Genomic DNA, 25,649 nt, shown 5'->3' with positions numbered 1-25,649 from the left:
AATTAGATTCTCTTGCGGAGGTAGTCCTCCAAAATAGAAGAGGGTTAGATCTCCTCACAGCAGAACAGGGAGGGATCTGCTTGGCTTTACGGGAACGTTGCTGCTTCTATGCAAACAAATCTGGGATCGTCCGAGACAAAATCAAAAAACTTCAAGAGGACCTGGTAAAAAGAAGAAAGGAGCTATTTGACAATCCCTTTTGGAGCACCTGGAATGGGATACTGCCCTACCTCCTCCCCTTACTCGGGCCCCTCACAGGATTCCTAGTTTTACTATCTCTGGGACCCTGCCTCTTTAACAGGCTAATGGCCTTTGTTAGACAACAGATTAATGCTATAAAACTACAACCCCTACGGGTCCATTACCATAGACTTGAAATGACTGATATAGAAAGCTACTCAAATTGTAACAGATGTGCACGTGATGTCACTGAGCCTTAAGTGTCTCGGCTTTCTCACCTTGGTGCAATAGACTGGATAGTCAGAGACGGGCTACTGGGACTCACACGTGTCACCAACCACCGCCTAAGACAGGAACTGGGCCTTATGCTGTCCAGCCTTCCAATGATGGGTAAGGTAGAGTTGGGGTGATGTGCATGCTCCCTGACCCAAGCCAGACACAGTCTCCTCAAGGACACAATCATTTCTTGCCATTTTATATTAAAAGAAAGGGGGACCTGTGGGAGACCAATGCTTGGCCTCATACTACAGACTGCTGCATTTGATCTGTTGTCTTGTGACCTTCCCAGAGCTAAGTTTCTGTTTCCCCTCCAAGCCATTTCCCAGAAGTCACATGCCTGATCTCCATTCTAGAGACCACCCCCCAGTGCCTACCGACCTGATGACGTATAATCACTCCTCCCTCTTCTTCCCCGCTTCCTATAAATTCTCTGAGACTTCCTTGAATAAACGGGGCTTAATTAGAACCTTTGTCTTGCCTCCATTTCTCGTGTCTCCTGTCCCTATTTCATCCCCACTCCCATTCCAGTGTCCTTGTTGACTAACCCGCGGGTCGGATTTTTTTTTTTTTTTTTTTTTTTGTAATGACGGTTTTTACTCCCTCACTATTTCCTTACATATAAATTCAATATTTCTTTGTGAATACAATGAAAATTCCACTTATGTCTTAAAATTATAATAATCTAATTTGAATTCATTTTATTTTATTTGGGGGTGGGGATGAGACCCCGGGTGCTGTCCGTGCTAGGCACACATTCTACCACTAAGCAACACCCAGAGAACTCTAGTTTGAACTTATGTCCATGTAGCTTTAGTAGCACATGATAGCTGCTCCTGGAAAACTCATTTTCTGTTTGTATTATTGATGTCACAGATTAAGTTTTATACATTGTACATCCAACAGCATAGACTGGAAATTGAATTTTATGCCATTTCTTTTGATATTATAGAAAAGTGAAAGTACAGTTTTAAAGTTACAATAATATTTTCTTTTCTAATAGGTCCAGTGTTTCTCTTCAGTAGAATCCTTTAATTGTTCATATGGTTTCCAGGTACTGCTGGACCTGTGTGACTGACCTGTGTGTCTTTAGTATTTCATACAGGGCTATATTATCTACAGTGACTATCATTATTTGTCCTTCATATCTGAGGAAGAGTTTTACCAAATATTGATTCTCATTGACAGCTTTTTTTCTTTCACATTTGAATGTGTTCCCCCCTGGCATTCTGGCCTTCAGGTCTAGTTCTAATGTGAAATCAGCTGAGTTCTTCGTGACAGCCCTAGTGCATGAGGGTGGCTTCCTTGGTGCTTTTCAGATTCTGTCTTTTGAAAATTTGGTTATAATACGCTTTGCTGTGAGTCTCTTTGAGTTGATCCTACTTATTTATTTATTGTGCTTGTTGAGCTTGTAGATTCATATATTTCATCAAATTTGAGGACTTTTAGGCATTATTGCTCCACATATTTTTTCTGTCTTTTGTCTCTTCCACACTGGTCCATTAGGCTTGTTCATTTCTCTTTATCCTTTTTTTGAAAAATATTTCAGCCCTCAGACTCAGTAATCTTCATCATCCTGTCTTCAAGTTAACTGACTCTGCAGTTTGATCAAATCTGCTTTTGAATCCTGTGGTGGCTGATTAATGGTCAGTTTGAGTGGAAACACCCAGCTGAATTGAATTATTGTGGGGTTCTTTTGTTTGTTCTGTTTTTGCTAATTTTATGCTAATTCCCTCAGAGAAAATTTGGTTGTTCTCTTTAGCCTTCGCCAAGGATGGCTGTTGTTCTCTGCTCTCTACCTTCACCTGAGCATCCACCATCTTCTGGCCTTTGATGCAGACACTTCAGCCAGAGCTCTGGGCTTGGCTTCCCCTCGGGCCTTGTTTCCCGGTCCTCAGAGAGATTCTTCCTTCCAGCATTGGCCGCCCAGCCCTGCCAGCATGGGCTCTCCAATATCTGGTGCCAGCCCTTGGGCCTCCCATACAGATCCTTCAGTTTGCCATTGAAGATTTCTCAGCCTCCTAGTGCAGACTTGCACAGGACTTTGGGCCACTAGCATGGGCTCCAGGCCTGGCCGGACTCAAATGAGAAAGTGCGGTGGGATCCAAAGCCTCAGCTGGATTTCTTCACACTCTAGTGTTTGGATAGATCTCCTACACTTCTCTATATTTGACTCTATGGACCAATATTGTAAGGTACTCTTGTGAATTTCTGAGTCTTAAATTAAATATTTTCTTTTATAAACACAGACTAATATAAACCCCTCTAGTGTACTTTCTCATTTTGGTTATTGTATTTTTCAGCTTGGGAATTTTTTTATTGGCCCTTTGGAATATTTTCTTCTAATTACTGCTATTCTCCATTTTTGTCTATACATTATGTTTCTGTCTCTCTGTCTATCTCTTCCTTTACTCTTTGGTCATCTTTAAACTCATTCTCTATTTATAAAGGCAAGGGCAACTTGTTCACTTAATATTTAGCAATTAAGAATTACTGTACTTCATATATACATCACTACTAAAAGTAGAATGCTATAAATAGACTGTCTTGTGCTTACTTTGGCAATATATACTAAAATTAGAATGAAACTGAGATTAGCACAATCTCTGCATAAATATGGAGCTCAGATTTGTGAATATTCCATATTTTAAAGGTTAAATAGTGTATAGTTTCTCTTATACACTATTTAAGAAACTCAGAATATTAATAATTTAAAGAGCAAAATAAAGGAAAGATGATAGGAAAGAGGGAGGTAGATTTTTTAGTTTGATAAGGGAATCCGAGGAAGAAGAGGGTAAAAGATAGGTGTGTATTACAAACATATAGTAATAAAAATGGATAAAGTCATGGCTTTTGTTTCCAAAGACTGTTGATATAACAGAGCAATGAAAAATTAACAATAAAAATGAGCTGCTTTGTTGCAAACTTTGGGGGGAAGGTTAGAATTGTAATCCATGTGCAATCTCAGGGTAAATTCTGCAGCGGAAAGCATTGCTCATGAATGCTCTCAAGGCAAATGGGAAATGATTACTAAGACAGTAGTTTTAAATTTTTTGTCTTTTTAAGTCTGATATTTGAACTTCTTCAAGTACATTTTCTGCCCATTTTTGGTCCCTTTGGATGAGCTATACTTTGCTGTTTTGTTGTGTGTCTTTTGTAGTTCAGAGGTTGACATTTGAATCTTATATTGCAACAGGAAATAATATTCTCTCCAACCCTTAAGATTTGCTGGTTTTTTTTTTTTTAATGTTGGAGTATGTTTCTATGCTTAGACTCAGCCGAGGATGAAATCTCAAGGTTTTCTTAGGTATTCTTTAAGCCTACCTCTTTCCTTTTTAAAATTTAATTTTACATTGAAAAGCAAAAACAAAGAAAGAACAAAAATCAGAAACAAAGAAAGAAACAGGGCAACATACAACAGTACGTATGTTACAGATCTTCAAACCAATACTAGCTGATTAAAAACGGTTGATATATTATCTATTTTATCATCAAATCTGTTGCTCAGATTAGCAGATATCATTATGTAAGACTGGACATATGGTTAGATATTACCACTTGCTTTCAAGAAACCTTTTTTTTTTTTTTTACAGTTGGTATCTCTTCTTTTTTTATTTTATTTTTAAAAAAAATTTTCCATAAATTTATTGAGAAACAAATAGCAATGAGACAGTTTCAAACCAAACTGGTAAGACAGTTTCAATAGTTAACACATTGTATACATTCTTCCTAGTGGTTAATTGCTGTACAAGATGCAAACATGATATCCTACTTACATACACCATTAGAACAAATCCCTCTATTCATTAAGAGAATGTAACTGTATATCGATCCTAGCCATTTGAATACACAGATACAAAATGGACATCCATCTGCATCCCCTTTTTGTGTTAAGTTCCATTATTCTAATATTATAGGTGTGTAAACTCAGCAAAATATTCTAAAAGAGTCCAGTAGATCATAAGAGTATTGGGTCTTCTGCTTGACTGGCAATGTTGACCTGAGTCCCCTACAGCTCAACATAACACCATGGCTTTACTTCTTATATTTCCTTTTTATACTTTTCTGCTGGATGGTTAAGACCAAGGTAAAGCAGGACCTATGCAACAAGAGTTGTAGCTTTTGGGTCTGATAAGATCAGTGAAATGCCCTCAGGATTTATCCTGAGTTCCTGTACCTCAGATTGTAGAACCTTTGTCAGTGTCAGCCATGTGGATGAGTCACAGCCATTGCTTGGCCAATGTGCTCTCTGTGAAAGCCTGAGAAAATGCTTTTTCTCCATGTGACTCTCCTTAGGCACACCCTACATCATCGATCACTTTCCTCTTTGGCTCCATAATCTCTTCGATCAGAAAATTTGGGACATTACTGAGTTACATGATGTTACAGTACAAATTCTCATATGTCCTGAGTCTTAATTGACCTTAGAAGGCTAGGGCCAAAATGTTGGCTTTCCTTGCAGCCCTCCTTTTTCTCCAATTTTGGTCTGCAAACTTAGGTTGTTAACCATCCAGAAAACACTTATTGTTATTACCATACAACTTAGGCTGTTAAGCTTAACCTCACTATCTGTCTTCATATCAAACATCTTAGGCATAATATAGAACAGGTATTTTTCATCAAGTATTGATATGTCAAACTTTAAGTCCCTATATAATATAATAAAAAACATTTTAAAATGAGAATATATTTTAAAAATAGGCATAAAGAATTATATACTTCTTATGTTTACACATAAGCCCAAAAATCTCACTATATACAACCTTGAAGCAGGACAGTCACACAATAACCTTAAATTTTTGTTCTTGTCTTTTTTAAAACCTTTTTTCGGGCTGGGGAGATGGCTCAGTAGGATAAGTGCTTCCCTGGCAAGCGCAAGGGCCTGAGTTCAATCTCCAGTTCCGCAAAAAAAAACTAAAACAACAACAACAACAACAACAACAACAACAAAACCACCTTTTTTAGAGTTTTTTTTTTTAAAGAGAGTATAGTAATAATTGATATGACATTAGAAATGGTACACATTTAGAAGACCAAGATGTCAGGTATTCAAGCATGGTTTTTGTATTACACATGGTTGTCCTCAGTGTAGTTGCTTAGATCACAACTATCAGCATACAGAGTTAGTCAAGGCAAAAATTCTACACATTAACTGCTGTTTTCAAAAGACTGATGGAGATTTTTAGTACAATCACCTCATTCATCCTGTAAATATACTTGCATGTTTTCCACTACCTTTCTCCTTCTCTTTTTCTCTTTTTCTCTTCTCTTAGTCCCATTTCTTCTGTTTTACTATATCTATTTACCTTTCAGGATTTATTTCTTCTTTTGGGTTCTTACACTAGCGAGACAATACAATATTTATTCATGTGGGTCTGGTTTATTTCACTTATGAGTATAGCCTTTAAATATATCCACTTTCCCATGAAGGCTTCCTCCTTTCTTGTGCAGATGAATTGGCTTTCTAAAGTCCCCCATGCGTTTCCTTTTCCGGCTCAGCCCATCCTGTGGGCAGGGCTGGTGCAGAATGTGGTCCCAGGGATCAAACTATTTGCCTAAATAGGTGCTTTAGACCACTAAGCTATCTCCCCCTGCCTCATGCATTTTTGAATGTCCAAAACAACAAGTGACGCTCCATTAAGCCTTCTGGAAATTACTCAGCTAATGAGGCTTGAAAAAAATAGCATCCAAAATCCATGTCTGCCTCTCAGTAAGAGAAGCAAAAATTTATAACTAGAACACAGAACTCTAAAACGTAAAGGACAAGGTTTTAATTGTCTACTCTTACTTCAAGCCATGCAAGAAATGTTGCATGCTGTCCCCACAGCTACCCATCACAGGTCGGGGAGGTTGGCAACAGGTAGTTATCATGATGCTGATGGCTAAAATTTACAAGACATTGTCCACAGTTTACCAACCCAGATGTTCTTAAAACATACAAGTGTAACATGTGAATAATAAATTCCAGAGTTATGTAATACTCACTCACTTCAGGCTCTCCATCTCTTCCTCCCTGTTCTTGTCTTGTCTTGTCTCTGTTCTCTCAGCTCTTCTGTCTTTTTTCTTCCCCCCTCCCTCCTCCTTCTCTTACATTTCTCTCTCTCTCTCTCTCTCTGTTTCTGCAGTACTGGGGATTTAACCTACAGACTCCCACATTACAGGCTAGCATTGTAATCTACCATTGAGCTATATCCTCAGACATTTTTTGCTTTATTTTAAGATAGACACTCTCTAAATTGTCAAAGCTCACCTTAAACTTGTGATCTTCCTTTCTTGACTTCCAGAAAAGCTAGGATTACAAGTGTGTGTCACAACACCTGGCCTCCCTTCAGTCTGTTTCTGATAGTGTAATTATTGTCTAGGTGGAGGGACAGATATCTGATATGTCTGATAGCAAGTACCTGATATCACTCCTGATTATGTATGAAAAGGATCACTCTGGATACTATATCAAACAAGACTATCTAGTGTCAAGAACACATATATGAAGACCAATTAGAAAGCTATTGAAACTATCCAGGCACAAGACTATGGTGACTTGCACAAAAGCAGCACCAGGAAGTTTCCAATTCTGGATATATTTTTAAAGTTAAGCCAATAGATTTTCTAAAGAAGTAAATGCTGAGAGAAAGAGAAAGAGAGAGAGATAAAGAAGTTCAAGTCTGACTTCCAGGATTTTGACTGAAAGAATGAAATTGCCCTCCAGTAATAAGGAACAAACGTGAAGTTTTGATATGGGGAGTTGGAAATATCAGTGGAATACGTACGTAGAAAGGTGAGTCTGAAGTTCAGGAAAAAATATAATCTAGAAATATGAATTTATGAGTCATGGCACAGGTGGAATTTAAAACCAGGAGATTAGCGTATGAGTGGAAAAGTTTCAGTAGTCAGAGCCTCTGATGTTAAGAAGTCAGGAAAAGAAAGGAGTCAGCTGAGGAGAGTGTGTCAAGGAGAAGATTTACCAAGTGTTTCTGATAAGTTAAACAAGGACTGAAACTTTAATCACAGAAGGTTATATGCAGCATTCACTGGTGGCATTAACAGGGTAGTTTTGGTTGGGTGGTGGCAATGAAAGCTCCCCTGGAGTTGATTTACAGGTACCTGTGAAGAGAGGATTGAAGGCATTGGGCATAAATAACTAAAAAGGAAAGCAAAACTTGGGTAGCAGATTGCAAGGAAGGGGTCAATAGTAGGTACCTTAGGAAATAACCATGTAATATATTTAGCAGTGGAATGTGGCCCAGCGGAATCAGTAAAACCAGTGTCACAGAGGAAAGAAAAAGAACTGCTGCCTGAAAACACCCTTGGGTTGGTGAGAGGGGTGAGTTTTGGGTGTATATTGGGGATGGGCTGTTGATCGGAGCTGGGAAGGTTCTTCTGTGTCTTTGGAAGGCAGGTGGAATTTTTGGGGCAGATGCTTTTGGTGGTAGGAAGTATAGTGAATTTAGTATTCAATTGATTGAATTTTATCAGTAAAGAGGAAGGCAAGGTCAGCAGCTGAGAGTGCAGACAGGAAATGAAATGAAGACAGGACTGAAAGAGTCGCTTGGGAGAGTGAGTTGAATAAATAACTGTAGTACCGTTTCCAGACGGGATTGAGGTTGATTTGTAGTTCAAGTCAGATAATCTAAAGAAGACCACCAGTCAGATTGCATCTTTTTCTAGTTACCCCCCATTACCAGGGTCGGATCTCACTACGGTTCTGGGTTTTGTCAAGTAGAGGTTGATCATAGTGACCCAAATAATAGATCAGTGACCCTAGCATCAGAGGATTATTGGAGTCAGTGTAGTAGAAACAAGAGCTGGAAAGACAGTTGGCAGGGCCAGAGAGAGGATGGGACGGACAACTGGGAAGGGCTTACAGTTACTAACTATGACAAGGTAGAGTGTGACCCTGTAAGCACGTGACTAAGTAAGGGTGTGGAACAAGTTCATAGAAAAGCTAAGGGCTTTTCTCAGAAGCACAGAACTTGGGACATGCCGTAAACATCTGCTGAACAACTGAAGACCAAGCCCCAACTAGTTCTGATTTCTTGACTTCCCCATTCTGTCTTGTTTGCTCCCATTCCCGAATTGCTCTAGCAAAACTGTTCTGGATCTATGAGAGTCAGTACAACTGTTAAAAGCCACAAGGGTGTTCACAGTGATTCTTCCTTGTTTCCATGTGTATTTAGCATCTTCTTGTCCAGAGACCTCCAGGGCTTGCATGCGGCCAGCATCCACCTCTTCCCTCCTGTGTACCTGCTCTGAGAAAGGAAGAATATTATTCATGCACACAGCAGTGTTTCTTCTCCATTTCCTCACTTACTTGGCAATGCCCTTTCACATCTTCTTGCCACTTGGGGGAATGAAAGGTTTGGTCCCTCAGTGAGATCATCAAAACAGCCTTGGAGCGTGGCATCCAGCTGGCACCAGAAGAACTGGTGTTCCTGAAGTCAGAGCAGAGAGACACCTGCCTTCCCCACCTTTGCCCCATGTGGTCCCAGGCAGGAGCACTAGGCCAACACTGAGTCTCAGGGTAGCCACTGGTGCTTCCCTTTTCTTCCCTGCATTCTGAGCACAGCAACCCCCATGTGTACTTCATCCCCAATCGCAAACAAGGTCGAACAAGGGTTCTTTCCATCTCTTTAATTTAATTTCAGTTCTAATTAACATTACTGGGGAATAATTTACTTATTGTACAGTACAAAGTATGAGTGTAGAGCTCAAAGAGTTTTGTAAGAAACACCTAAATCAAGACACAGAACCTTCCCATCACCCAGGAGTTTGCAGCACTCTGCACTGCAGGCAGTTCCCCCTTCCTGGATCCCCAGTCTTGATGGTGTGGTTTCCCAGCACTGTAGGTGAGTTCAGCCTGTTCTAGAACCTTGTATGCAGGGGTTCATGCCTTGCTTCTTTTGCTCAACAGAAAGAATTTTGAGATTCATTGATGTTGGGGCCTGTCTTGCTCTGCTTATTAGTATTGCATTGTCTGGATATACCCCAACATATTCCCCTGTTGATAGTCATTTGTGTGGTTGATCTTTTACTTTAAAGAGTAATTAGTCAAGGGCCTTCCAGATAGCTCAGCAGACCAAAGCACCTACTTAGACAGGTGCAGGGACCTGGGGCACACTGAGAGGGTGATTGAGACTGGGCATGGTGGAGCACGCCTGTAATCCCAGCACTTGGAAGGCTGAAAACAGGAGGATCACTATGAGTGGGCTCTATGGAGTGAGACCCTGTAGACCCTGTACTAAATATATAAAAAGGGGAAAAAGTAATTAATCAAAGTAATAATTATAAGATTAGTTCTTTGTACCATCCCTCATTTTATTGTGGTGCAGGGGGTAGAGTCCAGAACTTCACACATGCTAGGCCGTCTGCCATGGAGTTGCATCTGCAACCTTACCCTTGTCCCTCTGCTTTTTTTCTCTTTTTTTTAACATTCTTAGAATCACTTTATTTATTTATTTATTTATTTATTTATTTATTTAAATGTATTTGGTTGTTGCAGGGTCTCACTATGCAGCTTGAACTTGTACTGATCCTCCTGCTTTCAGCCTCCTCAGTGCTGGGATTACAGGCCTGCACCACTATGCCAGGACTCTGTGGCTGGCTCAGCCTGCCCTAGGGGTGGTGCTTATGTGGCTGGGATCAAGCCATCGTCCCTGTTCTTGCCTAAGGTTGCCTAAGCAGGTGCTTTAGTCCCCTGAGGTAACTCACCAATCCCATACCTTCGTCCTTCTTAATTACCGTGAGTTAATTTAAACCTGGGCCACTGTGTGACCACCATTGTCATTCATACCGGCAGGGAAAATAAGGTCAGTAAATAGAAATATTTAAGGTTTGTCTCTTATACACATTCTTCACCCCAACTTCCTCTTCCCACCAGCTCTGGAGTGAGGTGGCTCAGGAGATGGCAGAACAAATGGCCAAATAGCAGGGGAGGGGTGGCAGGGACGCCGCAGCAGCCAGGGAGGCTTGGTGTGCCTACTCACTGTGCCTTCGGCTTTTTCAGGCCCTTAAACAGGTATGAATGATTCTTCTGTGACGCATGAGCATGGTTGCCCCAGGTTTAAGTCAAAATAAGCTTTCTCAAGGGTTTTTCTTGACCACTGACTAAACTAATCTGAGGCCCACCAGTTGGTGGAAAATCAAGCTCTGCAGTCTTCCAAGAGTGAAATCAGAGTTCCCCAGACCCCTGGTCCCCATTCATCCTGTGTGCTAAAGCACCATGAACCAGAGAACATCAGGACTGGGTGCGACTACACCAAGGCCTCTCCAAACACACACTAAAATACTCCATCCTATTATATATACCCTGCTAGCAAAATAAAACCAAACCCTGCTGTTCTTGGACAGCCTGGTCCCCAAATGCAAATCAGTCACTTTGCCTGGGAAAGAAACAGCCAGATCCGTGTTCCTGGAGACAAAAGTGTCTGAGTGGAACTTAGGAAGAGACTGTACTATATTTCCTAAATTGCATATTTTGTGCTTGCCGGATGACTTAAGGGATTTTTAGAGGCATCTTTGAAAGCGCAGGAACTTCACCTTGTGCACGGGCTTCATGTGAGACCTGCTTTTGCACAGAGAATTTTCATGTACAAATATGTTTCCCTCCTTCGATCCTCATACCGACCTCTGGGCACACGGGGCCACTCTCGGTATTCCCTGTATGGGGTCCCCAAAGCCCAGATCTAATGAGAGGGCCAGGAGAGGCTAAGCCAGCCAGCAAAGTCACAGTTACCAGGGGCTGCTATCTTTATTCAAAATGTTAACAGTTTGCTCATCACGGAATCTTTGCCTCAGCTTTGACTTTAAAACATATTATTTCTCTTGATGGCTTCATTTTCTTCACTGAAGGCTAGTGACACCCTTGCCTCCCTGGTTCCTGCTCCAGGTCCTGGGCACTGCGTGGTGAATGGGTTAGATTGATTCATATATTCATTCATTTATTGCATATGAAAAAAGGGATGAATATCAATAATTTCATACGGTCCAAACTTACGACCCTCTAAGGAGGTAGCATAGAGCTTCCTTCGTGCTCTCTACTGCCTGTGAGCGCCTCATTATTCTGCTCCGTGGGCCTCAGGCTGGCTGAAAAATGCTGCCACCCACGGCGACATAGTAAGACTAGAGCTTCCAGCTGGGGTGGTGGTGTGCACCATCCTAACGCTCCCCTGGTGCTGACCGCAGGATTAGGGGCCCTGGATTAAGCCAGAATTAAAACAGGGTGTAGAAGCAAATTCTGATGCCAGCCCTTTCTAGCTGTAGAAGGGGAGCAAGTTATAAGTTGTGTGAGTGTTGAGTAAAAGACGCGAATGTCTAGCACATTGCCTGGCATGACAGCACATCCTGGGTCCTAATTTTCCAGGACAGTGGCGGGGAACCTAGGGCGAATGTGCCATCGTGGGCCGTTTGTGTCATTGAAAGCTCTAAAAGGTTCACCATTGCTGCTCTAAGAGTTACAACTGTGTGTTACAGTTCAGAGAACTAAGTCCACCAATGTCACGCAGCAAGTCGGGAAAGCCTTCAGTTAGGGAGCCTGGTCGGTCTAGCGCCTGCAGCCGGAGCTGCGGTGGCAGCGCCTGACGTCCACCAGAGGCTCCCTGACCAGGGCCCTCACAGACTAGCTCCTAGAATTTTTTCTTCGGCACTGGCAATTGACCCAAAGCCTTTTACACTGTCCTACATCCCAGCCCGTTAGTTATTGTTGATATTGAGATAGCATGTGCGCTGATTGCTACTCTGTGTCAACCTAAGAAGTTTAGAAGTTTAAATAAGTGGCTCAGCAGGGAGCCAGGGCCCTTACTTTGTAAACATCCTCATCCTGTGCAAGAGGAGAGCAGAGATGGTGTGAGTGTCACCACCCACCCTAGGAGGGGGCAGCCTGCTTACAATATAAGGGAGGGAAAGAGGCTTGCTCCCCTCCGCCTTTCCTCCTGTTGCTTTGCTGTCCTCTGCTGCCCTGCCTAGGATTGTGGCCTCTGTCCATGCCACCCTGCCTTGGACTGAAAGCTCCAAAAACTATGAGTTAAATAAAGCTTTCCTTCCTTAATTTTGGATGTCGGGTAATTTTTCTCAGTGGCAAAAGAAGAGTAACCTAGACAGTCTGGTGTGAATTGAATTATGCAGACTGGACTGGAACTTGTCACATTCCTACCTCAGTGCTGGGATTATAGGCATGCGCGCCCCCATACCTGGATCACAGTATTTTTTTAATCACCCTCTTCCTACTTGAGGCCTAGCACTGAGGCACAGGCAAGGGCAGAGGGGAAGCCCTACCCCAAGAATGAGCAGTCCCTTGGCCTGGGGCTTTTTCTGTCCTGGGGTAGCTCCCTGCAGCCTCCGTGGCAGGCCACTGACTGTGTGTCCCACCCTCTAACCAGAGCTGCCAGCTGCCTTCACTTCCCCTCCGTTCTCCCCTTTAACCTCTCTCCTGCCCCAGCTTCTGTGTCCCCTTGGTCAAAGCCAGCAACTTCCCCAAAGCTGAAATTGTGGGTTCCACTGAGGACTCCGCTTCTCAGGGACTGCCCACAGCACACTTTCCTGAATTTCATGCCCCTTTCACTTTCTCCCATGCCACATACCAAAGAAAGGGACTTACACGCCACAGCCTGCTGTCTCCTCCTCACCTTCTCTGTCCCCAGTAGACCCAGGTTTCCCACCATAGCTGGGCCAGCCTTGCAAGTCCTACCTCTCCTCCTGCCCAGGGGGCCTCGCTTTATCTTGATCTCAGGGCCACCCCTCCATCCCTCTAAACCCACCTCTTTGGTTCAGGCAGTGAGGTCTTCTGGGATCCGCTCACCCGACCACCCTGCATCCAGGCCACTTCTGCCCTCTTGAGTGCTCCCATCACTGATGCTCTGCACAGCGGCTTCCTAGGATTCTTCTGTACCTACATCCATGTTTCCTACTGGACTGGGAGCACCATCCAGGCAACTCCCTGGTACCCAGCAGATTTGTCTCTAGTAACCATAGTGATGATTATGTACCTACCAGATGCCCACTCAAACAACTTGTATGATTTATTCTTTCAGTACAACTATTCAACATCTTATTTTACAAAGGAACAGCATGAGATGCTCGAAGCTCAAATGACTGCCCTCCCATTTCATGGAAGAAGTACAGTTTGAACTAGGCAGCCTACCTCCTAGCACTTGTGTCTTAACCAGGGATCCCTGGTATACACACCTTCCATGAGACAGAGGGAGAAGAGCATCCTCTGGCAGGGATCACAGCTCTCACCTGTGCTGGAGAGAGCCTAGGAGTGCATACACACACACACACACACACACACACACACACACACACACACACAGAACAGGGGAAACTAGAGGTGCTGAAATGGGTGGAAAGGGCTAGTGCTCCTTGGACTTCAGTGGGCACACTGATCATGTGGGGATCTGTTTAGCTGTATTTGGATCCAGTCTGTCCAAGGTGAGATCTGAGGCTGTGTGTCTTACACATTCCGAAATGATGCTGACCCTTTGGTTCAGGGACTGTACTCTGAGAGACCTTGGGACTGCCAGTGATGTCTGGACAAATGCAAATCTTGATTAGAAAGAAGAGAGCAAAAGACTTATCTGCCCTAGGGGTCCCCAGGGGTCCCACACAGCTGCCTCAGCCCCCCTGACACATACACACACATACACATACACACACACACACACACACACACACACACACACACACATTCACCAAGAAGCTACACTAAGCAGGAGCTCCACATGGGAAAAGCCCAATTTTGAGAAATGTCCAATCCTGATCATTTCAGGAAGCATTTTGCAGATTCAGAAGTCAGAGCCAAAGGGAGGTCCTTTGGGTCCACTAATAACCGCAGCAGTGAAGTGGGGATGCGTGGTTCCTCTTTGGGAACAATTTTGCTGGCTCTAGGGCTTTGGCCACCTATAAAGCTTAGCAATGGAAAGTAATGAAACCCTCAAAGAGGAAGAGTTCTTGGCGAACACTGAAGAAGGAGCAACTTTCGACCAAGCCATGCTAGCAAGGATGGAGACCTTCGAAATCAATGGTAAATACCACTCTGTAGTGAGAGAACTGCCGGGCACTTCAGTCTTTCTGCTGGTGGGACGTAAGAAAGGACACGTCAGGGTGGCACCAAGGCTGCGTGTGTACCTGTTTCTCACTGATATGTGTCTGGAATATATCAGCCTGGCATTTCTGAAATGCTAATGTTAGGTGCTGTGTCTTTCGCATAGTGTTTAAAACATTTGCCATTCCTTTAAATTCCACTTAAAGGATGTCTGATCCATGTTAATGCTTATTCTTTGCCTTCTACCTGGAGAGCATCCCGCTCCGCTATGCGTGGTTCTGTGCTCACATGGCCGTGCAAACCTGAGGGGTTAAAAGAATTCCACAGCACCGCAGCCAAGGGCCACGCATTTTTTGATGCAGTGGCTATGCAGTCCCTGAGAGTGCTGCTGTTGTAACTAATGTGTTAACCTAGGCGCATCTCGGGTTGGCGAGGATGTTACTAGCTTCAGAATTCGTTTGTCTTAGGATGAGCAGAGGTTTTAAGAATTCAGTCAAGCCGTTGTCTTATTTCCTTGTTCCGTGTTGCATAGGTGATAGATCTTTAAAAATGTTATAGAATTTGTCTCATATAAAGCCAGAGTCAGGCTTGCTACCCAACTGCTCTCTGACTGTCTGTCCTAGAGAACTCTCTTAAAATCCTCTTCCAGGGTGATGGTCCCACTCCCAGGCTTCTCTATAGATTTCCTACATGGGAACAACACCCCTGCTCTTCCTGCTGGCCTGTATGTCTCGGTCACAAAAGGGGCCAGGGTGCTGCCTGATGTATTGTACATTGCAGTGGTACTGAAAGATGTGTGTGTGTGTGTGTGTGTGTGTGTGTGTGTGTGTGTGAATATCTGTGACCATGGTCGGCTATTCAGAGCTTTTGACATCACAGAGGTCTAGATATCTATGGTATGTGACCTTCTAAGATACATAAGACAGTTTAGGAAGTTCAGCTAATTAAATGCATGCATGACATATCACCTGCTAGGTGCCACACTTGGTACCAAAGAAAAGACAGGAAAAGAAACACAACTGCTGGCCCTGAGGAGCCCTCAGTGGTGGCGGCACAAAGTTGTCACTAAGCTGACCTCTTCTACGTAGTCTGTCATCAGTTATGACTGAGACTTTCGCAGGACATCGTGGCAGGACCTGGTGTCTGACCTGGAGGCCAGAACCGACATACTTTTCAAAGTTTATAGAACAAAAGGGGTTTAAGTTAGAGAGTGGAGAGAGTGCCTAGGGCCGGGTGGGCACCACCTTTCTAAACCACCTCGCAAGGGATAGTCCAAGAAGTATGACTAGCTCTCTCATATTGGATGAAAATGAAGAGAGGAAGCTCCCTGGGCCTGAAGGAGGGGAGGCTGGGCAGGGGGTGTAGTGGGGCTGGACACCACAGGTGGCCTCTGAGGTTGCTCACTGTGGCAGATAGGGACAGGGTGAAGAGAGCAGGTGGGCTCCGAGAGGACCACAGCAGCAAGAGCTGACAAGGCACAGCGGCTGTAAGGAAGGGAAAGAATGTCCTGGAGAAACAGCTGGAGTCAGATCAGCAGGGTTGGATTGGAGGGAAAGAAGGGCAGGGAGGCAGGTGCAGGACTCGAGCACAAATCCCAGATTTCTGATTTGGGTTAGAACTAAAATTCTAGCCAAAAAAAGAGTGGGCAGGAAACCCCATACAAAGCCAACAGAGATGGAACGTTGTCTTCAAGCCTTGACAACTTCCTAGCTTTCACTACAGAAATCATGGATGATGTGGAATTTTCTAGACAAATGGCATTATGAACAATAATCACTGGGAGACCCAGAGACACAGTGACCCTCAGGGCAAGCTGTGAGGGATGAAGTTACCAGCTTTAGAGCTGGTTAGGTCTCAGCTCTTGGGCATTCTGTTTTGTCTGCTAAAGAGGCATTCTCTCTCACTCCCTCCTCCCTTCCCTTCCCTTCCTCCCTCTCCCATTCCTCTCCCCTGCCCCTCTCCTCCCTCTCTCTCTTCCTCTCTTTCTTCTTTCTTTATTTTTGCTTTCCTTCTTTGTCCTTCCCTTCCTTTCTTTCTCTTTCCTCCACCCTTACTTTTCTTTCTTTCTCTTTCTGCCACACAGTTTTGTTTTTTTTTTTTTTTTTTCTGAAAAATCACTACTTTACACCTTTCACCTACAGGGCACAAAAACATCATTGAAACACGTTTGCAGTGTGCTTATTTATTTTTCTCTATTGTTTCTGGTGCTGAAATGTAAAATGCTGCTTTTTCCTGCTTGATAAAATATTAAATCATGTTTTAATTACTCTAAGACACCAGGGAGATATTTTAGTTATACACTGCCAAACTTTTAGAAGCAAGCTTGAGAAGTGTTTGAAATATAGCCATATTATCTGACATTCCTCTAAAAGTGTTGAAGAACATGAATTTTCTAGGACAACCTAGAAGCAAAACATAGCCTGTGCCCTCCCCTGTCATTACCCAATCACTAGCAGCGAGCTCCCTTCCTCCCTTATCTGCTGGACCATCATTAAAATGCCTCTCTCTTCTCTCCCTCCCTTCCTCCCTCCCCCCTTTCTCTCACCAGTTTTTGAGGTATGGCTGACAAAAAAATTGTACATGTCCACAGTGTCCACATAATTGTGCAATGACAACGCGAACGCTGCTTGGGTTTCCTGAAGGGCCTCGATCGCAGCTCTGCTCTCACCCATGGTCCGGCAGAAGCCCAGGTTCCTCCTCCCGCATTGAAGTCCTGTCTGCCTTCCTCCTCAACCACAAAGCACAAAAGACTTCCTTCCCAGATGTCCCCATTGAGATGACTTCCTGGGGTGCATTGCTTCCGCCTTTTTGAAACTTAAGAACACCTGTCTAACTCTGGGTCCCCTGTCACCCTCGGGTGTGGCCGGTTTCTTAAGGACTTCCTCTTGCCATCTGCCATTCTTGTAAAGTTTGGCTTGTCAGCCCTCTCACTCCAGCTTCTCGACTCCTTCAGCCTCCACGTCTTCCTTTAGACATTTTCCCAGCAACTTCATCCTGAAGAACATGCTTCTTCTTTATTTTTATTTATTTATTTATTTATTTATTTATTTATTGCTCCCAGTGCCTTCAGGGCAGGTTTGGCTGGCTGGAGTTGTGGGGATCAAACCACAGTAACGTGAGCCACAGCAACCTGAGCCTGACTGCTTTGTTGAAGCAGCCACTTACAGAACTGAGCTAAGGGGCGGCCCCCAAGAGCATTCTTCTTGACAGAGAAAACTCAAATTGGGACTACAGAAGTACAGGTTTCCACTGCTGTACTGATAGGAAGCACTCGCACCCAGCAAGAGCCTAGCTGGCCTTTCTTCCTGCTCCAGGGATGACCTAAAGGCACTGCATACGTTCCCCAGTACACGTCAGCCTGCGCGCCTCCACCTTCCGTTCTGCTGATGTCGTCACTTTGAGCTCTGACTTGTTCTTTGCCGCGACAGCATTTCTCAACATCCTTAGCTTGGCTTTATGTACTAGAGCTTAAATTTTTTTCATGAAATAATTATATAGATTCATGGAAGCTGCAGAGAATGAAGATCTTTATGACTCTTCACCCAGGTCCTCTCAACAGTAGCATCTTGTGTAGCCTCGGTAAAATATCACAACCTGGAAATGGATACTGGCATAGTCCACAGAGCATGTCCCTCAGTTTCACATGCACTTGTGTGTATGTGCGTGTGTGTGTGTGTGTGTGAGAGAGAGAGAGAGAGAGAGAGAGAGAGAGAGAGAGAGAGAGAGAGGTCTCATGCAGTTCTATGCTTTATGGCCACACATACCCTCAATCACCCTAAAATAATCATTAATCCCTGACAACTACTGATAAATTCCCTAGCTCCATATTTTCACTGTTTCAGGAATGTTTTAGAAAGGACTTACACAGCGTGTACTTTTCAAAGATCGAGTTTTTTCCCACATAGAATAATTCAATTGACATCTATTTCAGCTGTTGGCTCTTCTTAATGAGCAGCACTCTGTGACATAAATGTGCCACAGTTTGTTCAACTACTCACCCCCACTGAAGGGCATTTGGCATGCTTCCTCTTTGTGACTATTACGAACAAAGCTGCTAGGACAGCTTATGAAGGCTTTCGTGCGAACATAAATTTCTATTTCTCTAGCATAAATGTTCAAAAAGTGCAACTTCCAGATTCTAAGTGGATGCCTAGTTTTATATGAAGCGATGCATTTGCCAGGGCGACTGAACCATTTCATGTTCCCACACATGAAGCTGATCCACAGCTTTGCCAGCATGAGGTATTTTTTCCAGGAACTGGCCCGTTTCCTTTAAGTAGTTAGTAATGGTATATTTCTTCTCTCTGTCTCTGTCTCTGTCTCTGTCTCTGTCTCTGTCTTTGTCACTCTGTCTCTATCTGTCTCTCTCTCTGTCTCTGTCTGTCTCTCTCTCCCTCCTTCCCTCCCTCCCCTCCACCACCCTGGGAATCAAACTCAAAGCGCTCACTCTGAGGATATTCTGAGGATATTCCCAGAGTGTTTTGTTTTTTACTTTGACACAGTGTTCTTAATTATTAATTCCCCAAGATAGACTCAAACTTGTGACCCTTCTGACTGAGCCCCTCAGAGTGCTGGGGTTGCCAGTGTCCACCACCACACTCAACACTTTTTTTTTAGTACTGGGGATCAAACCCAGGACCTTTCACTTGCCAGGCAGGTGCTTATGCCTCTGAGCTATCTCCCCAGCCGCCCTTTTGAATGGCTGCAGAATCTGTAGTAAAACTCCTCTCCCTACCCAGGCCTCACTTTTTCATAGTGCTCAGGATGAACCCAGAGACTTGTGTGTGTAGTGAGGGCTCGACCACTGAGCTGTGTCCAAATCTCCATTTCGTTTTTTATATTATTTGTTCGTGTCTTCTTTTTTAAGAGCATTTTTGTCACTCTTTCTACAGGTTTTTCAATTTTATTAGTTCCCCCCAAGAAATACTTTGTGTTTCATTGACTTTTTTTTTTTAATTTTACTTTTTTAATTTACTTTTTTTTTTTTTTTTTTTTTTTTTTTGTGGACCCGGGGATTGAACTCAGGCCCTTGTGCTTGCCAGGCAAGTGCTTATTCTACTGAGCCATTCCCCAGCCCTTTTCATTGACTTTTTAAATTTTGTCTTCCTTTCTTAAATTGTACTGATCCCTGCTCATGTCATGTTTCCACTTTCCATGGTTGACTGGGATTTATTTTGTTCTCTCTAGTTTCTTGAGGCTCAGACTTACATTTATTGATCTGTGATGGTTTTCCATGCACGCGTGAGCGGCTGGTGCTGTTTCATTGTTAGTGCCACATAGCTGTAGGCAATAACTTGTGATTTATTGTGTTATCCTTTTACTCAGTTCTCTTTAAGTTCTTTTTTCTGTATTTTCGGGAAGGGTCTACAGGGTGTTCAGGGTCTCACTACTAGATCAGACTCATAGTGACCTGCCTGCTTACAGCCTCCCAAGAGCTGGGATTACAGGTGCACGCCACCGCGCTCAGTCTCAATTGCCATCTCAGCGCGCCCAGGGAGCAGGGCCGGCTCCACAAACCTGGGGATTGAACCCCCAGCCCTGCACCTGCTTCCAGGTGCTTTAATCTGCTGAGCTATTTAGCTGGCTCTGTTTTAAAATTTTTGTGTGACGTTATCTATGACCAATACATATTTTAAAAGTCTTTTTAAAATTTCCAACTATTTGGAGATTTTCCTGTTGTCAATCTCTGACAGATTTTTATTTTTATCATATTATTGTTAAGGAGCATACTCTGTACAACCTTATTTTGATTTTTGTTTTATGTCTTATTGAGATTTATTTTATGACCCAGAATGTTCTGAATGTGCTTAAAAGAAATTGCAATCTGCTTTTCTTATATGTAGTACTTTTTTGTTTTATTAAGTTTATTAGTACAATTTATATGTACATAATGATCATATTCTTCATAGGGAATTTGTACCTGTGTGTGATATGTCTTTTTTTCCCTCAACATCCTCCCCTCCCTTCAATCCTTGTTTTTTTAAATGCAGATTCTCCTTACTCAGTTCAGGCTCATAGTGATCCTCCTGTCTCAGCCTCCCCAGCGCTGGGATTACAGACACGTGCCACCACTCTGGTTTCCAGCCAGCACAGCATACCCAGGATTGTGGGGCTGGCTTAACATATGGTACCAGGGATCGAACTAGGACCTTGTGCTTGTCAGGCCCTTGCACTTACCAGGCAAGCACTTATTCTACTGAGCCATCTCCCCGACCCCAGCACCCCCATTCTTTTTTTTTTGGAACCGGGGATTGAACTAAGGCCCTTGAGCTTGCCAGGGAAGCGCTTATGCTACTGAGCCATCCCCCCGGCCCCTCCATTCTTATTTAGAGGTATTGTTTCTATTTGATCCTTCTTTCATCTTTTTTCTTCTTTCCTTTCCCCCATCCCTCCCTAGTTTCCCTTTGTTTTGAGCCATTTCTTCCTATTTCACAATACCTATTATTCACTTTGGTCTTTATTATACTTCCAGTTTCTCACACCAGAGAAACTGGGCCAATTTACTTCACTTAAAAGAACAGTCTCAAGAGGCATTACCTAGAAATGCCTCATTTGTTCTTATTTATGGCTGAGGAGTCCTCCATTGTAGCAAAAACCACATCTTTTTTATCCATTCCTCAGTTGATGAGCATTTGGGTTGTTTCCAAGACTTAGCTATTGCCAGATGTGTTGCTATAAACATAGGTGCTCATACTTTGCCGTGATCTAATGTTATTAATTCTTCTGGGAAAATACCCAGGCGGGGAATAGCTGGGTCAAATGGGACCTCTAACCCTGGCTCTTTAAGGAATCTCCACATTGATCTCCACAGTGGTTGCACAGTCTACTCTGCCACCAACAGTGAAGAGGGGTCTTTTCCCCCACAGCCACTCCAGCATTTGTTATTTCTTGACTCCTTGGTGATAGCCATTCTTTCCGGAATGAGATGGAATCTCAGTGTTGTTTTAATTTGCATCTCTCAAATGACAAGTGATGTTAAACAGTTGTTTATGTACCTATTTGCCGCTTGTCTTTCTTCATCTGAGAGGTGCGGATTCATCCCTGATATCCACTTTTGGATTGGTCTTCAAATTTGGGAAGTCTCATTCTTTTTAAACTTCTTATATGTTCTAGATATTAGTTCCTTGTCTGAGGAACGACTAGCTAAATTTTTTTTTCAACTACTCTTTGGTTGTCTTTTCACTCTGTTGGTGTCTCAATTACTTTCTACTCATTGCTGGGACAAAATGCCCAACACCCAAAACTAAGGAAGGAAAGGTTTATTTAGCTTACAGTTTGTGGAGGTTTTAGTCCATACTGGCTAACTCCCAGCCAGAGTGGCACATGACAGAGGGCAGCAGTTCATGACAGCAGAACACAACAAAGAGCAAAGGGAAGGGCAGCATCTGCTGCTCCTAGCCAGCCTCTCTCCCCTCCTTATATTGTAAACAAGCTCCCCTGGGGCTGGGTGTGTAGAACACACACAGTGATCATGCCCTCCTCTTGACAGGATGAGGATGTTTACAGAGTAAGAATCCTGGCTCCCTGCTGAGTCATTTAATTAAACTTCTAAACTTTTCAAGTTGACACTATGTATCAACCAGTAGAGTTGGTAATATATATATATATTTTTTTTTTTGCTGTGAAAAGTTTTTTTAATAGAATGAGATACCAGATGTCCATTCTTTATATTACTTCCCACAAGACTGGAGATTTGTTCATGAAATCTTTGCCTACACCATCTTCAAAAGTTCTACCTATTCTTTCTTCCGGATTTAGTGTTTCTGTTTAAATATTTAGACCTCTGATCCATTTTAATTTTAGTTTAGTGCATGGTAAAAGACACAGGTCTCATTTTTGTATTTGCATGTGGAAAGCCAGGTTTTCCAGCACCATTTATTGAAGAGACTATCTTTCTTCCAGTGAACCAGTTTGACTCTTTATGAAGGATTAGGCAGCTGGGTGTGTTGGAGGTTGTATTTGCATCTTCTGTACTGTTCCACTGAGCCACTGATCTGTTTCTTCACCAGTGCCATGTATTTGGATCGTAGTAGTTTTGTAGCATAATTTCAAATCAGAGATTGTGATGCCTCCTGCCTTGGCTTTGTTGCCTAGAATTGCTTTTTGCTGACCTATGTCTCTTCTGGTTCCATATGAATTTTAGGATTGCTTTCTCTAGTTCTATGAGGTATGCTAATGGGATTTTGATTGAGATTGTGTTAAATCTGTATAACAATTTTGAATGTGGCCATTTTCACTATGTTGGTCTTCCTATTCAGGAGCAAGGGCTATCTTTCCATTTTCTGATATCCTTTCTGACCTCCTTTTTCAGAGTACTGTAATTTTCACTGGATAGATCTTTTACTTCCTTTGTTAGATTGACTTCTAAGTATTTCAGTTTTGTCATCCTATTGTGAAAGGTATTACTTCCTGAATTCCTCTCTCAGTGTGTTATTTGTGTACAAGAATGCTACTGATTTTTGAGTATTGACTTTGTATCCAGCTATCCTACTGAATTTGGTTATTAAATTTATAAATTTTTTGGTGGAGTTTTGGGGATCTTCTATAGAGTATCACGTCATCCACAAATAATGATAATGCAACTTCTTCCTTTTTCATCCTCATTTCTTTTATTTTTTCTCTTGTCTAATTGTTCAGGCTAATATTTCCAGAACTGTATTAAATAGAAGTGGTAATAGTGAACACCTTTGTCTTGTTCCTGATTTTAGAGTGAAAGCTTTCAGATTTTGACCATCTGGTATGTACATGGAGTATTTTGTTAGGTATTCATTAAATCTTGTTGGTTGATTATCCTCAGCTCTATGTCTGTGCTGATTTTCTATCAACTATTGAGAACATGGTGTTAGTTTCCAGTTGTTGTGCATTTGTTTATTTCCATTTTCTGCATTATTAATTTATTCTTCTTGTATTTTAAAGTGATGCTGTTTATTTTATTAGTGATGTCACATAGTTGGGTCATGCAAGGTGAGCTGGTTTGCCAAGATTTGCCTTTTGATTGTCACATTTGTCTATATACATCTGAAGTAATATTGATATGTCAGGATTTAAATCTGCCATTTTATTGTGTAATTTTCTTTCTCTTTCTGTTTATCACTTGTTTCCCTTTTCTTACCTTCCAATGGATTGTTTAAACACTTTAAAAAATTCACTGGAGTTCGTATAAGTATTTATGACTGTGTCACTTCGAGCAGTTTTCCGGGGTCTCTGTGTATTGTAATATTAATACATATCCTTTGTCAGCCGTTCTATATTTTCTTTCTCTTTTGAAATTGTAAGCTTTCTATTATAAACTTTTCTTTGGGAAGCTTTCTTTAGTTATTCTTTAAAGTTGCATCTGTGGGCAATAAATTCTCTTCACTTTTCTTCATATGAGGATCCTTTATTTCCTATTCATCTCTTAGAATATTTTAATAGGTAATCGAGCTCATGGGTGATAATTCTTTTCTTTCAGCAAACAAAATATATGGTGCCACTTATATCTCATCTCCATTCTTAAGAGATGAAAAATGTGCTGCCGTCCAAATCACTATTTTCTTCCAGGTAATGTGTCTACGCTCTAGTTGCTTCAAGCTATTTTTCTTCAGATCTACACTTTTCTCTGTCCTTATATTTGCCACATTTTTGGTGATGATTTTGAGGGGAGTTGTTGTTTTTGGAGCTTACTGAACTTTTTAAATTTGGAGGTTGTGAATTTCATAAAATTTACAAAATTTTTAGTCATTATTCCTTTGAATGATTTTTAGCCCCACGCTCTTCCTGAGATAGGAATGCTGAGTGTTTTGTTATTGCCACGGAGGTCTCGGAGGCTACGTTCATAGTTTGTTCAGTTGATTTTTATCTCTTTTTTGGGCTGGGTAATTTTAATGGTTCTGTCATTGAGTTCATTGATTCTTCTTTTACATTTATCACATTACTCAGCTTAATTAATGAGTATGTAATGGCAGCTTTTGGTTTTGGGTTTTTGGTGTTTGTTAGTTCCGCAGCTTCCATTTGGTTCTTTTATATATCTTATATATTTTTGATGAGATTTTTAAAAATTTGTTTCTAGAAGATTTGTAATTGCTCATGAAAGCACTTTATGCTGTAGCTTTAAAAATTCTTGTTGACTAATTTCAGCATCTATGTCCTCTCAGGACTGACATCTCTCCTTATTGGAGCTGCTCTTGATGAGAACAGTGGTTTTTCATAACACATTATTATTCTGTATGGAATGCTAAGTGACTGAGTCAAATTTAAAAGCTCTGGTTTAACAGGCACCAGGTAGCACCAGTGTTCTCTGGAGCAGCTTGCACGAGCAGAAGGCTCTTCCCAGTGGCCCAGGGCTGCCTGCTGGAGGCTGCAGTAGATCAGGCCTTCAGGGCAGACATGAACGTCTGCTCACCATGCAGCCCAGTGCTTTGTTCAAGGTGGAGAGCCTCCTGCTTGTAAGACGATGCCACGGCTACCAGGGCCCTTCTGCCCCTGTGAGGTGACAGGCCTGGGAAGACCAGAGTTAGTGTGCAGCCTTTTTTCTTCATTTGAATTTTTTATGGAATTGAGATATCATTGTTATTTCCCTCTGGAGCCGTATCTTCATTGTAAGTCAGACAATAGCGCTATCAAATTTCTGAAAACCGTTTCCCTAAAATCTCTGTCCGGATGCCATCGTTCACTCCAGGGACAAAGCACTGATCTATCAGAGGCTCTTTTCATTCACATCACAAGCTCCTTCCTAGCTGGCCAAATCCAATCCAGAGTAGACATTTCCACATTTCCTTTACGCTTTCTTCCCCTGTCGAAGAGATGAGATGGTCAGTGTAGAGGGTGAAGACTATCAGATGCTCTGCTTGGTACCAAGTGAGTTAGGTGTGCTCACAAGTACAAACTCCCCACGTCCAGTAGTGCCTGCCAGTGCACCAGTCAGTAGTTCTGAACTATGAAAGCCTCCTGGGCCTTTCCAGAGCTCCACACGCTGTCCTCACAGTATTACTCTGCCTCTTCTTCCTCATGTTATTGCAACGCTTTCCGCACACTCTCACCATCTGGTTATAGGCTATCTGCATTGTCCATGGTTGCTGCCATGCCCACCTTATCCTCCATTATAGCTTGTTTGGCAGCACAGTAACTTTCTCATTTCTACCATGTCACTTCTCATCACTTTTGCTGCTGTCTATGGAAG

At 42.5% G+C, this 25,649-nt stretch overlaps 1 protein-coding gene across 1 annotated transcript in view; it reads left to right on the top strand.

Annotated features, from left to right (window-relative positions):
• Positions 1 to 14,281: 14,281 nt before the first annotated feature.
• Positions 14,282 to 25,649, top strand: part of Marco (macrophage receptor with collagenous structure) — a 40,607-nt gene continuing 29,239 nt past the window's right edge. The window contains exon 1 of the mRNA XM_023709669.1: positions 14,282 to 14,470. Coding sequence (XP_023565437.1) covers positions 14,362 to 14,470 — 109 coding nt within the window. The 5' untranslated portion in view covers positions 14,282 to 14,361. The remainder of the gene's footprint in view (positions 14,471 to 25,649) is intronic.

The sequence above is a fragment of the Octodon degus genome, unplaced genomic scaffold (assembly GCF_000260255.1).
Source record: "Octodon degus isolate 3935 unplaced genomic scaffold, OctDeg1.0 scaffold00014, whole genome shotgun sequence".
In the NCBI taxonomy this organism is placed as follows: Eukaryota; Metazoa; Chordata; class Mammalia; order Rodentia; family Octodontidae; genus Octodon; species Octodon degus.
This window is presented reverse-complemented; position numbering and strand designations above follow the sequence as displayed.